The sequence below is a fragment of the Silurus aristotelis genome (genome assembly GCF_946808225.1).
Source record: "Silurus aristotelis genome assembly, chromosome: 14".
In the NCBI taxonomy this organism is placed as follows: domain Eukaryota; kingdom Metazoa; phylum Chordata; class Actinopteri; order Siluriformes; family Siluridae; genus Silurus; species Silurus aristotelis.
In genome coordinates, this window is record NC_139587.1 from 7,561,141 (window position 1) to 7,578,222 (window position 17,082).

General features: G+C 38.9%; 1 protein-coding gene across 2 annotated transcripts in view; it reads right to left on the bottom strand.

The window, feature by feature from the left end:
* The window catches only part of polr1a (RNA polymerase I subunit A), a 20,869-nt gene continuing 3,787 nt past the window's right edge, over positions 1 to 17,082 (bottom strand). The window contains exons 3-34 of one of the 2 annotated variants that reach the window (XM_083559903.1): positions 16,890 to 17,039; positions 16,703 to 16,807; positions 16,483 to 16,568; positions 16,275 to 16,363; positions 16,092 to 16,172; positions 14,941 to 15,034; positions 14,674 to 14,836; positions 13,769 to 13,945; positions 12,999 to 13,121; positions 11,858 to 12,085; positions 11,442 to 11,696; positions 11,151 to 11,342; positions 10,684 to 10,833; positions 10,395 to 10,578; positions 10,155 to 10,237; positions 9,423 to 9,581; positions 9,168 to 9,266; positions 8,877 to 9,029; positions 8,536 to 8,618; positions 7,248 to 7,413; positions 6,362 to 6,589; positions 5,755 to 5,969; positions 5,475 to 5,642; positions 4,835 to 4,970; positions 4,328 to 4,488; positions 3,345 to 3,474; positions 3,162 to 3,269; positions 2,671 to 2,913; positions 1,407 to 1,607; positions 595 to 712; positions 337 to 501; positions 1 to 213 (exon numbers count right to left, since the gene is read on the bottom strand). In XM_083559903.1, the coding sequence (XP_083416029.1) occupies positions 113 to 213; positions 337 to 501; positions 595 to 712; positions 1,407 to 1,607; positions 2,671 to 2,913; positions 3,162 to 3,269; positions 3,345 to 3,474; positions 4,328 to 4,488; positions 4,835 to 4,970; positions 5,475 to 5,642; positions 5,755 to 5,969; positions 6,362 to 6,589; positions 7,248 to 7,413; positions 8,536 to 8,618; positions 8,877 to 9,029; positions 9,168 to 9,266; positions 9,423 to 9,581; positions 10,155 to 10,237; positions 10,395 to 10,578; positions 10,684 to 10,833; positions 11,151 to 11,342; positions 11,442 to 11,696; positions 11,858 to 12,085; positions 12,999 to 13,121; positions 13,769 to 13,945; positions 14,674 to 14,836; positions 14,941 to 15,034; positions 16,092 to 16,172; positions 16,275 to 16,363; positions 16,483 to 16,568; positions 16,703 to 16,807; positions 16,890 to 17,039 (4,794 nt within the window). In that variant the 3' untranslated portion in view covers positions 1 to 112. Of the gene's footprint in view, positions 214 to 336; positions 502 to 594; positions 713 to 1,406; positions 1,608 to 2,670; positions 2,914 to 3,161; positions 3,270 to 3,340; positions 3,475 to 4,327; positions 4,489 to 4,834; positions 4,971 to 5,474; positions 5,643 to 5,754; positions 5,970 to 6,361; positions 6,590 to 7,247; positions 7,414 to 8,535; positions 8,619 to 8,876; positions 9,030 to 9,167; positions 9,267 to 9,422; positions 9,582 to 10,154; positions 10,238 to 10,394; positions 10,579 to 10,683; positions 10,834 to 11,150; positions 11,343 to 11,441; positions 11,697 to 11,857; positions 12,086 to 12,998; positions 13,122 to 13,768; positions 13,946 to 14,673; positions 14,837 to 14,940; positions 15,035 to 16,091; positions 16,173 to 16,274; positions 16,364 to 16,482; positions 16,569 to 16,702; positions 16,808 to 16,889; positions 17,040 to 17,082 lie in introns of both variants that reach the window. The other variant, XM_083559902.1, reaches the window with a different exon arrangement.

The window sequence follows — 17,082 nt, forward strand, 5'->3', positions numbered from 1 at the left end:
TAGGTTTAAATAAAAATATTTAATATGCTGAACAATATTGGCCACAGTTAAACACTAATTTTTATTCTCCTGACTAAAGCTGAACAGTTTAGCTCCGGTCACCATTCAGGGGTCACTGTAGAGGCTGCTTCAGGTCAAATAGTCCAGTTCCTCCTTTCACAAGTTTTCCCACAACTAAGCAAGCTGAGGGTGAATTTAACTTATCGTACAGGCCTGTAAAGCAAAAAAAAAAAAAAGGAAATATATATATGTTTCGAGCAATGTTTGCTTATTTAACATAACAGTACTATACTATCTTGTAGTGAAATGTCAGCTGCTACTGACTATCATCCATACCCAACATAGCGGCTTGTTTCAAAAACTTATAGCTGGTCTCAAAAGTCATCTGTTGCAGCGGGGAGCTGTTCGATTGCATGCCGAAGCGGTTGAGCGGTTTGTACACGCCTTCGAAGCACATGTAATCAGCCACTAGAGAGAGATGCCGTGGGTCTACTTCAATACCTGCATAGACGAAGAAGACAAAGGAGACGCAATGAAGTGCAGGTCGCACGTAACAGCCACGAACCGAACACAGATCTATGAACTCGGACTTACCATAAACAGCAAACACATCTTTAATCTCCTTCTCGATGACTCTTAGAGCCACTTCTATACCATACGTGTTGGCCATGGCATGGATCTCATTTGAATACAAACGATTCAGATCCAGAACCTTAAAACAGAAATGGATCATTGGTATTTATTCAGTCTACCAAAAGCACCAATTATAATTAATTTTACTTCAATTTATATCTAGCAATACATATAGATCTAGCAAATAGATATTTACACAGCTGATAATGTGTTTGCTGTTCATTGTTTGGGGGAGGGATAGCTCAGTAGTTAAGGTGAACTTGTAAAAGTTGCCACTGTTGGGCCCTTGAGCAAGGCCCTTAAAGCTCAGTTATAGAAATAAACATTCGCTAAGCAAGGCGGGCTGGATGAGGGTGTCTGCCAAATGCTGTAAATGTAATGTTTATTTCACCTCAGAACTTAAAGCAAAGGTTCACCCTAAAAGATTTTCAGCAGATGTCCACCATATGGCATTTAGCCAATCGGATCAAGGCTTCAATAAAACATATATGGTGCAGCAGCATAGAGACATACTGTGATCATTTTTAAAACAGAAACTAATCAGAAACCCAACTGCCTGAATTTAGCATGGGTATAATTTCCCTGGGAATCTACATGAGGCAAGTTTAACTCGTCACACTCTGACACTACAATGCACATCTTATCCATGTGTTTAGTGAAGCTTTCAGGAGAAAATTACCAATATTATGAGGAAAAAAATAAAGTTTCCCCTTCAACAAATGAGAACACTGCTTTAGTATTACATATCCAGAGTAAAATCAGAGTGAACTCACATCGCCGTGTTTGAACATCTCCTGCATGTTGATGCCCTCAGTGTTCAGAACCAGTTCCTTAGCACCCTGCTTAGTAATCACCTCGTTCAATAAACAACGTGTAATACCTTTCGTTTCCATTATTACCGCATTCTGAGCTTGGGCTACCACCAGAGAAGTCAGGTCAAAGTGCACTTTGCTAACCGGGAGCACCAGTGTGACCTGGGGAGGAAAAATAAATAAAATACATTCACTAAGATGTGGTTAATGTGGTTTATACAAAGCAGCATACAACTATATGGCAACCTGCCAGTGTAAGGAGGACTTGTACTGTACATTACTGATTGTACCCATCAAATGTAAAAAGCATTATATTAATCCTTCTCTTAGTCATTTTTTTATTACCAAGTGATAAATTATTATTATTTATTATAATATTATTAATATTATTATAATTACTTGTGATCTATATCTGAACAGTTTACATATTTAAAACAACATTGAAACAAAATGCCTGCTTGGTTAAATAATATTTTATAATCATTTATAAAAATAGAATAAATCTAATGAATGTTTTTTTCCCCATTGAAATTGCTACATTATGTAAAATAAATAAATAAATAAATAAAAATAATAATAAAAAAGATTCTATGTGCCATTTATTAAAAGTAAAAGTTGCAATCGTAACTGTGGTATAGGAGAAATAATCCAAGATATTACTGGAATTGCATGATACCAAAACCTCGTGTAAATGTTGAGCGCCATCATGTCATTGATTATATTCTGTATGTTAATCCTTACTGTTCTTTTCCACCATCCACTTTATTAGGATCCTCAGTACACTCATGCAGTTATCTAAATTGACCAATCTTGTGACAGCAGCACAATGTATACAGAGATGCAGATATGGATCATTGTAACCGAAGCTCTTGAATGTCAAACATCCAGATGAAGAAAAAATTTCATCTCTGTGACTTTATTCGTGGCACAGTTGTAGATGTACACTTGAATGATATGAGTTAAGGTCCTCATATATCTCTGATAACAAGCATTTTAGGTACGACAATCAGACACAAAAAATAAGGGCTTTAAAGAGTATACGAGAAGTGAGCTCATATACACAGGCTGATTTTCAGGACAGAGAGAAAAGACGACTTTTTAACCTCAATCCACCTTTATATTCATGTATTAAGTATAAGACTTGTACCTTACATTAATGAAAGATAAAACATTTTTCTGTATGCCTCCTATAGTGCAATAACCAAAGGACACTACAGTACCATACCTCACACCACAGGCCGTTTTCCTGATCATATTTGTAGTCCTCAATGCTGGAGCTGAGCTGCAACACTTTGTTTACTCGCATTGACTCCAGTGTGACTCCAAGCACATTTTCTTGGATGGAGGGTTGACCGTTGCCATGCTCCTCCTCAGATGGTTCCCCTGACGCCATCTCCTCTGGTTGCTCCGTCCCCTCATCTTGGTCTTCATCCTCATTGGTCTCCCCCTCCTCACTCTCATAGTCAACCTAAACGACCAAATGGCTGCTTTTAAAACCTCCCTTATTTCTGAATGTACAACTAATGCTTTTAAACGATCAAACAAATTGGAAACATTTGTGCGACACTCAAAACATCCAATTTCTCAGATACAGCTTTCTTTCATTACAATTACATTTCTTTCATTACATATTTGAACTTTTTAGAAACTCTTTCCGGGACTCGATTTCTAGACATGCAACGGAAATCACAAAGGTGTTAGTGTCTTGCCCTTTACCTCCTCCTCTTGCTTCTGCTTCCTCTTGGCATCAGTGGCATCTGCATCCCCTTCGTTTTCATCATCATCCATTATTCTGCCGCCCTCCCCTTCCTCATCTCCATCGTTCTACGAACACCCGGTATGTCAGCAAAACAGTTTAGTTCACTAGCCTTCGATTAAACAAAGAGTTCTGAAACTTACTGCTCCGTTAGTGAAGTCCTCTGCATCTTTATCCTTGTCATTTGCTGTGGCCTTGCGCGAGTCCACTGAATTTATAGAGGCCAGCTTAGCGCTCAGTTTCTTGATGGCGTCAAGCATTAAAAAGAAGAATCTGGACAAATTTCAAAGACCTTGTATAAATTCTAAAACTGCACACAGTTATTAAATGCACCTGTTGCATTGTAATGGTTTACCAAAGTGCAAAACAGATTGTAGCTATTCCATGCTACAGAGGTTTTCTGCATCAAAAACGCATGAATTTTCTTAAACTATTATTTGTTTCAGTGGGAGGAAGTACATTTCCAAATACACAATAGGTCACATAATAAAGTTATATCTTTTCTACTTTGTATGAGGTGGAATCAAAAAGTTTTGAGACTAGCTCGGTTTACAAGAAAGTACTTTATTTAAATTCTGGAATGCGTACTGGAGATCTTCTGCGATTCCTGGCGGATCTCCGCAATGATGTCAAAACAGCTAATCCTTAAGATGGATTTTCATTTTCGGGAAGAGGGTCTGCAGGAGCCTGATCTGGGGAGTAGGGTGGGTGCGGACGGAAGATTGTGTTTTTTTTTTCGGCGAGAAACTCACGTGTGAGGAGAGCTCGGTGACAGGGTGCGCACGTGGTCAGAATTGCAGACTTGGTAAGACCAGCACCAGTCGCACAGCTCTAGATGTACACAGGACGATGTCTTTTGCCACACTGACTTATGAAGGTTGGTGCTCCTTGTGACTGTGCGTGCAGCCTTGTGCTGCCAGCTATCAGCGTGTTACCAAACTAGACGTGAAACTTTTCGATACCACCTCGTATAGTCCTCTCTACATGCAACCAGTATGCTTCCCGTGTCTAATATTTAAGACATGGGAAACTCCCAAGTGTAGGAATGTAATCAAAATCGAAGTGAAAACACTCAATATAGAAAGGGTGGCAAATTTGATCCGAGTCAGGAGAAAGCCAAACTCACCTGTCTTCCATGAAGTGGAGGATCTGCTGGGGCAACAGCAATTTATCCTGCTGGTAATGCTCTGGAGGAAGGAAGTGGAATGTGACCGTGAAGATTCGCTTCTTGTGGCCTTTTTTACCCTCAATGCGAAGTGTCTCCACCACATCCACTTTGTGCAACACCTGCATTAAAAAAGGATCTTACCACCCCCAATAATTTTTTTCCACCTATACAGATTGATCATAATAAATGATAGCCACTTGGGACATATCCGCATTGATTTTCATACACATTCCTTTCAATAGAGCATTATTAGGTTAATGTTAAAGGTAAATTAATGCAAAAACTGTTCGCTCCAAAACCCAAAGCATGCATAAAACAACAACTTTCTCTCTTTTAGACAGGACCGAGGATGCTACAGGCTTTGAGCAGATATTTTACTGACGCTACTGAAATGTGGAAGAAAAAATATATACCTTTAGTGAATTACCGTAAAGAATATATAAAATGATAGTCAATAATATGTACCTCTGATAAACAGACACGTGTGAGCTTCTTCTGCAGGGTCTTCACTCGTTTCAAAGCTTTCTTTTTGTTTAAAACAGGAATGCTCATCATGGGGGTCTTGATTTTGGAGCTAGCAATCATAAGAATTTCACGCAACCTAGAATGAAAATAAATCATATACATATTTTCACTTCAGAACGATCTGCACAGCCTTAAATATCAACTGAACATACACACTGTATAAACACTGGTTTTCTTTCTACTGAAGACAACAAGACCCAATACATGCAAAAAAAAACCCAACAAACCCTTAAAGCTGGCGTTCTTTCTCTTTTCGCTCACTTATCATGGATACATTTTATAACCTATTTATCTGGAATGTTGCTTCGGGACAATGTCCGCTGTTTAAAATGCTATACAAATAAACATACTAAAAGCCTAGCAAACTTTCAAGTCAAGTAAATTTTTTGACATCAAAAAGTTAAAATACAACTGTCTACAATGTTTGGTGAAGGAAGACATGCAGGTAGTTTGTTTGAAAGAGGCAGATGTAGAGGACAGTATTATGGAGATGAATGATCCGCTGTGGCGACCCCTAATGGGAGCAGCCGAAAGAAGAGGAATTCTTCATTATGACAGTAATACTTATGCACCCACAGACCTGGGAATACCCAGAGTGACGTTCATCTCTCCTCTGCCTGCAAAATGAAAGGTGTTGAGGGTCATCTGAGTGGAGGGTTCACCGATACTCTGAGCCGCCAGCAGTCCCACAGCCTCTCCCGGGTCACACAACGCTCTCTGCCACTTCAGATGTAGCAAATGTCTTAATCTGGAATGCACACAGACACATAATGAAATGGAACTCAATAAGCATTTTAAAACTTTTACAAGTTTTGCCAATTTCTCAGCCAGCTACTTGAAATTTGCAAAGATTTTCCAACCTCTCAGCATCAACTGATTCTGATGAAGTGTGATACTCCTGCTTGATATTGAACTGGCTGAGGTAGGACTCGATAATGGATTCAAACGTCTCCGACACGGAACCGAAACAGATGTCAGGCCGGTACACAGCGAGACACGGATCTGGGCAGTGGGTTGTCTTCTTAAGATATCTGAAACGGCTGGATTCATCCATAGAGTTCCAATTCTCAATCAACTGTGACAAACAACCAAACAACAACAAAAAAGTGTGTGAGATGATCTTGGAAAAATATGTAAAATGTTGACTTTTTTTGGTTATTTATGCAAATATATAAAAGTATCAGTCATGCTAAAATGGTTGAACCAGTTTGAAGTTCTGGGGGTTCTGGTTATTGGGGCATGATTTATTTTTTTCCAATAGCGCTTAACATTTAAAAAGTTTGTATAATTTTAACACAATAATATACACATGTATAATGTATATTATATTACACAAGATTAAGAGTGGATATAAATATTTATAGCAACTAAAGAAACTTTCTACCATGACCAAATTAATCACCACATTACCAAGCCCAACCTTATTCTTTTAAATGAGGGTTATGATATTTGAAAACGAGTTATTACTTGCGCTATAGTATTGTCTCTTCCGTTGACGAACTCTCCCGACTGGCCTTCAGCCCGAGACTTAATCTTGCCCAGTTTCTTCTGAGAGAAGTACAGGAAAGCGCCATCTCTAGGAGACGAATGCGCATGTTTAGCCTTCCACTTCTTAATGGCCTTAAAGTGACTGTGTGCTGCCTGCGGGTCCAGTTTAGCCAGCACTTCATCCAAGCACTGAGATTTTCTGATAACCTTGAAAAGGAACACAAAACACACTAATTTTATACCTTAATTATTGTTGGTTAGACACAACAGACGTTAGAGCAAAATGATATGGCACCGTGAAAGCATTTTAATGTGCAAACACTAATTGACTGTTACATGCCAGAATCACAGAATTGCTTTAGTGTTTTTTCCTCTCTGCTTCTTCTCCATTTGTATCTGTCTTTAGTTCGTTATGCTGTCTTGCTATAGATTTAGCTATCGGTCAATCACAATTAATTGTTGGCAGAAAAATTGACCAATCAGCAGACAAGAACCCGACCAAAACAAGCAAAGCCTGCTGCATCATCCGTTTTGGGCTCCCTTGCTGTTCTTTGTTTATTAGCCTTGTTTGTGGCCTTTTGCCTATGCTAGCTCACTCACTTTGGTATCGCTTAGACATGCTTAGTTAAAAAGCAGGTGCCATCCCTTGTATTTTAGGTTTTGCATAGTCAGCCAGTTAGCTACTTAAAATACAGATGAGCATAGCCTTTTTTTGTTTTGTTAAATTTTTTAGCAGTTTTTTAAACATTTATAGCAATACTCCAACTTCCTCTCTATATGCACCATCTTCTATCCGAACAACCTGGAACATTAAACTGTTATAACCACCCCAGGCTCTACCTTCCTGTGGGAACATATGTCCTACCTCAAAGTTGTCTTTGATAAACGGGAATTGCCGAGACTGCAAGAACTGAGTTTTGGGAATGTCCAGGCCGTCCTCTCCGTAAAGGAACTGCACCACACTTCCATCACTGTCCCTCACAGTTAGATCATACTGAACCACCAGTCCCTCAAGGTGCTTTATTACACACCTAGAACATGGAAAAACAACATGACCCCATACACATATACTAATAACAGATGGTTAACAAAGATAGATGAAACAGATCATATAAGTAATTAAATCTAACAGACCATTTATGTCATTTGCATAATCATTACTAGCCACTGTTTTTCTGGTCATAACTTTACATTAAAGAGGTGTACAGTAAAGATGATACATTTTTTTTCCATTGTAACAAGGTGAAACAAGATGTTTTACAGTATACCATAAGCGAAAAAAAAAGTACCCCCCCCTCTATTTTCTAATGAATAAATAGGCCACAACCAAATCCTACATAAAAAAATATTTGTTGTCGACCTGAAGTGTAAAGCTATTGCTGTATGAGCGAGGCTCCTTTGCTTCATCTGTCTTGTTTCGTCTCCTCCAGAGCTGAATGTTAGACAGAGTTCTCTCCACGGATCAGATGCTTAGTTTGATACTGTGCGATTCAATTGATTGTAGCCATTTCATTTTCAATGTGTAAAGCTTTCTGGCACTACAGAGGGAGTGACGCTGCCCGACTGGCAAAAAAATAAAATAATTTCGGAACTGCGAGAAAGAAAAGTCAGAATCGGGCAATTTTTTTTTTTTATGTGGTAAAAACGGGTTTCCTCCCCGCCCCTCGTTGTTTTCCCTCATACCTCCATTTTTCATTCTGCAGCATCTTCTGTATTTACCTGTCCAGAGCGCTCCAAAGTTTAGCGGGTGGTGCATCAGTAATAAATGCTCCGTGTGTAGTTAAATGATTTTTTGTATTCAAATTACTGGAGTTGCTCAAGGAATCATTTCAGCCCTACATACAAGCCTACTTTTACTATTTTTTTTTTATTTATTTAATTTTTTATTAAATAAAATAAGCCGGATGTATGTATAAGTATTAAAATGTATTAAATACAAATGTATTTAAGAACTGATTTATCTTTAAGAACAGAATGCGGCTGGGGTGGGTATGGTGTTAAAGATGCTGGGGGTGATCACTAAAGTAGATCTAAAATCATTCAGGTGTGTAAGAGAAATTAGATTTACCCAAATCTATAAACCATGTATACTCTGTCCAAACCAAAAGGTTGGACAACTTATACTTGAACCGGAGAGCTTGAGACTACCTTACCTTTGCAGATAGCCGGAACGACTGGTCTTCACAGCCGTGTCCACCAGACCTTCACGACCAGCCATACAGTGGAAAAAAAACTCCTGGAAATCAGTAGTAAGTACAAAATCAACCACTACATGCATATTATTCATTCAAAACAGAGTACTCCCTAAATGACCACAAATAACGATGAACAGGAATGATGTTTGCCATATAATGCTGTAACAGTAGAAAATAAATGACATAGCAGTAAATAAGACATACCCATCAACATATATTAAATCCATTTACAGAAATCATAGACATCTTCATTTATACTGACACTATAATTAAGATGCTGTAATGTAATTTGAACTCACAGGAGGTTTTATTCCGGTCAAAAACCTCCCAGTCACAAAGCCACCAGAGCGAGGCTGTGGCTCATAAGGCTGGAAGCAAGGCAGGGATTTCCCAGAAGGCATCAGGGGAGGACGACGGCCCTCTAACTCAATCTGACCCAGCAGACATGAGATCTAAACATGCACATAAACAAGTAAAGTCAGATTATTATTCACATTCCAAATACAGATCATAATAAAATAATAAGATGCCAGGCTACTATACGACATAAGATATACAGTGCTAGAAATCCATTAAATAAGGTGGATCACCTGCATTGTATTGACAGTAGAACCTTTGGCTCCAGACTGTACCATCAGCTGAAGGTTGTTTTCAGGAAATGAACGGTGCAGACCCAACGGCATGCACACCTTAATAAACAAAGAACCCAGATCCTCATTAGAAACCACAGAATACATCAGAAAAACAAAAGATATATGACATATACTGTATCTGGTATGGATCCAGTATTCAACATTTTGTTAACATCAGTAAAGATTTAAAGTGGAATCTTTTCTGCTCAATACCTTGTTGATGTTGTTGTTGACTTGATTGACCTCTTCTTTGAATTTGAGGTCGACCATGTTGAAGTCTCGCTGATCGATGTTCAGGTGGGCATTTTGCCAGAGGTCTCGGCCTTCATTTTCGGCAGCAGCTGAAGGGATATTAAAGGCTGTTCCGAGTGCCTGTGTAACACAAATAACCTGATAAAACATCTGGACTGACATTTGACCCTAGCAGGCTGTATCTCAGACAAAATGTCTATAACAAGACAAAATCAAGCACAATATAAAAAAAAAATCTACTTGAAAAGGACTGCCTGTTCTGCACTAGTGGCAAAAAATGTGGAGTAATGTTCTTTGCTTAAAGTTATGCATTATTTAAATTTTTTTTGCTGTAGTGAAATTTGCAAAAGTTTTCAAAAGTAAAAAATTGGAGAGAAAAAAAAATTCCCAACAAAAGATAAACCTGAATATACCTGTTCTGTTGGTTTCCTATTTAATCAGAGCTGTTCTGACTACTTTTCATGTTCACTTCAAGATTTAATCAACAGTACATCCTACACCCCAACCAGGCATAACATTATGACGGTGACGTGAACGACACTGATAATCTCTTCATCATGGCACCTGTTTGTGAGTGGTTATGCCTGATCAGTGTAAATCTGGACATTTATGACTGCAAAACTTGAGTTAATATCTATTTTGTGTGGACATGGAATACTAATACAAATAAACCTGTGGATTATATTCACTTACCTTGACCCCACAATTAACCGATTCTTTAATGAGCTTCTTTCTTCGCTTATTGGCTCCTGGTTTTACCAAAATGTCTTCTACACCTGTTATAAAGACAAGGGACTTCAGACTCTACACTAGACCTGGACATTTGTATTACTGAATATGAATAGAGATTTATCATACAAGCTTTAAAACTACACAGAATATTTAACATTAGCAGTATGACAGACAGACAGACAGACAGACAGTAGTTCATACCCATGGTAAAGCCACGATAAAGCTGCAGGTAGGCGGTAAAAAGGCGAGCCAGGCAGCTTAGAAGCTTGCCACTGGTCTCTCCTCCATATAGCTCATAGCAACAATGGACCAGGCCATATGCAGAGCTCCCATAGTGTGCTTTATCCAGCACACCCACTAGCAGCTCACCATTACGAATGACCACCTAAACACAGCGGTTTGCCAGAAAGAAATCGGAGTATTCATTCATCGTAATTTCAAACCAATTCAAAGACAAACTTCTGCAATATATTACAGCTTTGCAGATCACCTGAGAGTCACACATGGAGTCTGGATGATAGCCTGGCACAGATCGAGGAGGTTCCTTCACCCAGGCCTTACTGGGTATCTTGGCCTTTCCTGTCAGGTTCAGGGGGATGTGGTTCTCCGGGATGACATTCAACAGGAGTGTGGACACAAGCTTTAAGGAATACAATCATGCAAAGAAGCAGAGGCCTTTAGATATCAAGCATTATTTACCTGGGATAAACTATTGCTAAATATAAGTTGTATTTCAACAGCTTCTGTAGCTTTTTCACTGCCAGAGTCTATTTTGCTGTACATATATTTACATATTATATGCACTATTATTTGTACTTCTGGTAGACGCTAAACTGCATTTCGTTGCGATCTATCAGATAAATAAAGTATAAATCACAACAACATCATTTCTTGTTTTTACAATCACTACCCAACACCATTCTGAAGCCCTGTGATAAACAAACAAAGTGCAGGTACCTGTTTGCCAGTCCAAAGTTTTTGTGGTTTGATGAGAGCCGGAGGAAGCAGCTTGACCCTGCCTTTTTTATCAGTTAGACCTCTATAGACCAGCTCCATGTACTGATCTTGCTGAAAAAAGCAATCACGGATGGTCATGCTGGTCCCTGACACCATGTGGTCCTGAATTAGACCAGCCAGCGGCGTTCCATCCTGGAGTTGATGTGGAAATGACATGGAAATGCAGGTTTTGTGAAATGCATAAAACATCAAATATCTTCCAAAGCAGATAAAGCATACCAAGCGCCTTACCTTAGGTACTAGGTACTGCTGATCTGTGCTGACTAGTGTGTAAGCCTCTGCCCTACCCAGCTCACTCTGTGGGAAATGCGCGTTCATCTCATCACCATCGAAATCGGCGTTGTAGGCCTTGCAGTTGGCATAATGCAGCCGTAGAACCTTTTCTCCAGGAAGGATGCGTGCACAATGAGCCTGGATAGATGGTCTGTGTAGGGTCGGCTGGCGGTTGAGCAGGAGCACATCGCCATTTTTGATGTGCCGATTAACCTGGAGAGCGATAAGAAAAAAAAAAAAAAAAAAAAAGATTTTAGATTTTAACTTCACAATTTTAAGTTGAAGTTTATTTTTCAATATTTTTTAAGGACTGATTTTTATTGTACATTCAACCATGTTATATATCAATTTACATTTCCTTCAAGGACACTTACGATCTTCATGGGTATGCGGTGCTGGCCAGTGCTGGGTGTAAGCAGCTGCTTAGCAATAGCCTCTCTCTGGGTAGGATTGGTATGGCTGAGAATGGTCCGTGAACCATCCTCGTTGATAACCATGGAAGCTCCTGGATGCACATCAGGCCCATTAAGTACGGCCTGCCGCAGCTGCTTCACATTCCAAGGAGTCACTGGCTGTGGGTATGTCAACTTAGTAGCAAACACCTGCAGTTAAAACGGAGTGATCGGTTATTTAAAATTTTTTTTAAATAATAATTAAATAAGAACTAACACATCATTAGTTAATATATTCCTTTAAAAGGAATCAATCCAATTATATTAAATGAATTCAGTGAGTTCTGCTTATCATTTTTCGAATTTTCTTGTTATGGTGCTACGAGTTTTCCCTACTCCTGGTGTCTATAAGTAACAGTGAGTGTTACGTTTAAGCTCTGAACACATTTTTACAAGATTATGGAGTTTTAACTAAGAATAGCCAAGAATACACTGACCAGGCATAACATTATGACCACCTGCCTAATACTGTGTTGGTCCCTCCTTTTGCTGATAAAAAAAGTCCAGACCTGTTGAGCATTAACAGCATTAACTTCTTCAGCAATCTGAGCTACAGTAGCACTATGACCACACGGGTCAGCCTTCGCTCCTCACGTGCATCAATGAGCCTCGGCCGCCCATGACCCTGTCACCGGTTCATCCCCGGTTCCTTTCTTGTAGCAGTTTGATAGATACTGACCACTGCGGACCAGAAAGACCCCCAGAAGAGCTGCAGTTTTGAAGATGCTCTGACCCAGTCAACTAGCCATCCCAATTTGGCCCTCGTCAAACTCGCTCAAATCCTTGCGCTTGCCCATTTTTCCTGCTTCGAACACCTCAAACGTTAATGGCTGCCTAATATACCCCACCCACTAACAGGAGCCATGATGAAGAGATAATCAGTGTTATTCACTTCACCGCTCATAATGTTATGTATGTGTGTCTGAAGAAAACAAATAATACATTCACGAGATGTGTTTTATTCCCAAGTCTCATATATTCAATACAATATAGATAAAATATATATATATATATATATATATATATAATTTATTAAATCGTCTTACTGTAATATTTTACTTACCATGGGTATTCCAATCTCATTGGTTCCTATGTACATGTCTGGACAGATGACAGATCGGGCAGCGAAGTCCACTCGCTTTCCCATCATATGCTTCCTGAACAGACCCTCCTTCTTCTCCAAAATCTGACACAAAGCAAAACTAGAGGAGTCACTATGAATAGGTTTAAATCAATTTATATTCCAGCAGAATTCAAATACAAGAACGGATTCATGTGAATTCCACTAAATAACATTCTGAACGTATAATTAATTATAAAGAGAATGGAATTTACAACATACAAGGGGAAAAAGGCCTTAGGTCTCCATTAGATGCCTTAATGCTCAAGGTGATTGCCAGAGGGGTTTAAATGGTATTTTAGGTGTGGGTTAAAAGAATTCTGGTTAAGGTGTTGCTGGATGGTTTCTACAATGCTTCAGGTGGTCAAGGTGTTGCTTGCCAGTTGAAATTGTGTTATGCAATTGCTAGGTGGCACCAGTGATGTTCCAGGTGGTTGCAGTGGTAAATAAAGTAGGGATTAGGTTGCTGCAGTTGTTTGATATAGCAGGCACTTTGTAGGGTTCTCTGTAGAACTACTACTACCTACTGTCTCTGTAGGAAGTTGCTGGGTGGTTCTTACAGCGTTCCAGGTTGCTCGGGGGTACTGCAGTGACTGTTATATACCAGATGAATGCTAGGGTGTTGCTAGAGTGGCTGAGATAAATAGTGGCTACAATGATACAATGATATAGTGGCTACAATGGAAGTAAACTGAATAAAAAAACATAGAAACCTGGCGGATTCCGGGGAATTTTTCGGTCATCAGCTTGTCCATATCGCTATCGAACACGATGTTAACGTGAGTCTGCAGGCGTATCCAGATGTTATACAGTTTGTCTGTAAGGGTGAGTCCAGGCAGCCCGGTTAAAAACGTCTGGTCGATCTTGCTTTCTTCTTTTGTCTCACTGGGCTGCAAAGATCCAGAACAATGACGCATTTCCATTAAGCACGAAGTAGATTCAAATCACAAATCAGCAAAAACAACAAGCAACAGCTGTCCGGCTGTTACTGTAAGATTATATAGTTACACCGCAGGATAAGAACTTATGACAATACTTCTGACTATAATACAAATTAGGTTTATATACAATATACAGGTTTATATACAAATTGACATTCTAATATTATATGAGTTCATTTACAGACACTTGAATAGAAAGGATCCCAAGCCTTAAATTAAAATGCTATTAATTAACAGTAACAATGTATAAAGAATGATATGGTGACGTTTTCTGTTAGATGTTTCTTTAATATGTATGTAAGGGGTCTCAAGTGTAAAACGTGGGTAAAACTGGTTCCTAAAGTCTCCACAAAATGGAAAATTTTATCATTTTGTTTTTGTATTTTCTCTGTATGATCATCAATGTACAAGAGAAATTAAGCAAGAGTCTAAAAAGAATTGTTTACAGCTGCAAAAACACAAGTGATAGCAGGAAATATTCCAAACAAATTATAATCTATAAATGTATAGAAAGTATGTGACCTTTAATGAATACAAAATCGTAGGCAAATTTTTGTGAGATAAGCGTCACAAGTCATTAACCCCCCCCCCCCTCCAACAATCAGCAATCAGCACCTCTTGTCATGTTTTGTTCCTTATTCTTCAGTAGTGAACACGGATATTTAATATTTCCCTACCTCCTCCATCTCTGTCTGAGTGCACTCTATTGTCTTTTCTTTCTCAGTTGCAATGAGGGCAAGCAGTTTCTGAATGATCATGTTGTCCTTTATCACCGCCTGCATGTTCACCGTCTGGCCGTTGGTAAACATCTGATCTCCAAGCCGACTGACAGGCCGGTACCTGGTACGTGCAGAAAATCAGCATTTACATCACTACTGAGTACAAAACAGGCTGGAATGTTAGGAAAACTAAAATATGTGCAAGAACAACAGATTAAGGGCTACCTGGACGGAGGAACCATTAGCAATTCCAGGAAGAACATATCTGGGCTGAAACCGTTCTCAGCCAGGCCAGAAAACAAGTGTTTCAGAAAGAAACCTGTGACAGACTATTTGAATCAGTGCACAAAATTCACACTACAGCTGATCATCTACACCAGGGGTCTCCAATCTTTTCCAGAAAGGTCCGGTGTGGGTGCAGGTTTTTATTCCAACCAAGCGAGTCCACACCAAATTCTACCTGTTCTGACCACTGATTGGTTGGAATGAAAACCTGCACCCACACTGGCCCTTTCTGGAAAAGATTGGAGACCCCTGATCTACACATACACATCAGAGGTAGGTAATTGATTGCTGGAACTATTGGTAAAAATGAATAGCGATCATTTTTCCGGTTTTCCGGACAGCCGTCATGACGAAAGTGGCCTCTAGAGGTGAATCACTGACGCCATGTGCTGTTTTTATTAAAATTTTTTACACGCGAGAGCGCACGGTGCACGAAGAGCGCTATATTATATTTAGTATTTAAAATTTATTAATTACGTAATTATATTTATTAATTAATAATATGGTCATATGATATATATATTTATGATTCGGTACGGTTTTTGTAATAAAGTTCAGTACTATATTACATAGATTTTTATGTTTGATTTTCCTACTAATATGAGAATAGGGCCAGTGTAAATACGTGTTTTTAAAAGCACTTCTTATATATAAGCCCAAAGAGCCAAAGCCCAAGTAACAAATATACTCACAGATTTGATCCTGAGCTTACTTACTGTGTGTAAACATTTACTTCACAAATTCAGCAAATTCTACAATGACTTTGAGGAATTGAGACCTCTGCATGTACTGTGGGCAGAGGGGCTTATTTCATTCACACAATTTCTCCTTAATTGTATCTTATGGTAGATATGACTGACTTCATCAAATGTCCCCCCCCCCAAAAAAAAAAAAAAATATCAAGACATTGTAATTTTAGTATAATATGATATTGGTCTCAGACAATAATATTATATTATTGATCTTGGACACAAGTTCAGACACCCTTTTCAGGCGATACTTATTGACACCTTAAATGTTTCGATTAGAAAGCTATAATCATGAAAGTGTTGCTTCTCGGTCGTTTATAGGAAAGAGGAAAAACAACTTACCCTCTTTTTCCCACACTTTGATGATATGATCTCGAGCTAAGCTTGGAGTAAGATATCCACGTTTCGCAACATGGGCATCGTCTGAGAGAGAAACACAAGATCAGTACTAGGCATGGAGAAAAAAAAAAGTTAAAATGACCACATGTACATATTATAAATCATAAAACAAGGTAATAGACAAACCTTTGTCCGTTTTGGCGTCGTCTTTGATACCCGAATGAGTGATGATCAGTTTGCTGTTGTGCTCGCGACGTATCTGTGACTTGCTTGCACTTTGTCAAAATAAATATTGCAATATAATCATGATGAAATTCTAAATAAATACATTTAAAAAAAAAAAAAAAAGCAGTGATGCATTAATCCTAATATAAAAGACTCAATGTTTGCTTACCTGCAGTTGGGGCATTTTCTAGATGTCATTTGAGCTCTCCAAAATTCAGTAATGAGGCTGCCTTTCATCTCACAAATATGCTTGATCTGATCAGCGATTAGGCAAAGCCCATAGATGACCAATCAAAAACAAAACAGGAAAACAGCAGCTATGAGTTAGTATCTTTGAAAAAAACTGAAGTGCTCATTTAGAAAGCTAGGATAAAAAAACTTGTTCTCACAGGTGCACAATGAATGCTGTGGTTGGCTTTTATAACAGGACCACTGTATTCCTCCAACGCTTCTTGGATTTCTGCCCCAGATGCTTGTGGATTACTTTCCAACAACTATAACAAACAAAATGAGCAATAAGCAACTCGGCCTCAAATTTCAATAGTCTCTATCTAGCGTTAGATCCTGCATGCTCACCTGATTAACGACAATTGGGAGTTCGTAGACTTCTTTCATTGCGCCTACATCTAATAATTTGAGTTGGTTGAGAAGCAGGTGAATGGCAGCCCTAGGACACGTCAGCATGTGGCAGGACAAGCAGGAGCCTCTTACAAGCATGTACAATTTCTGATGACAGGAAAAAACAAAACAAAAAACAAATCCCATTATA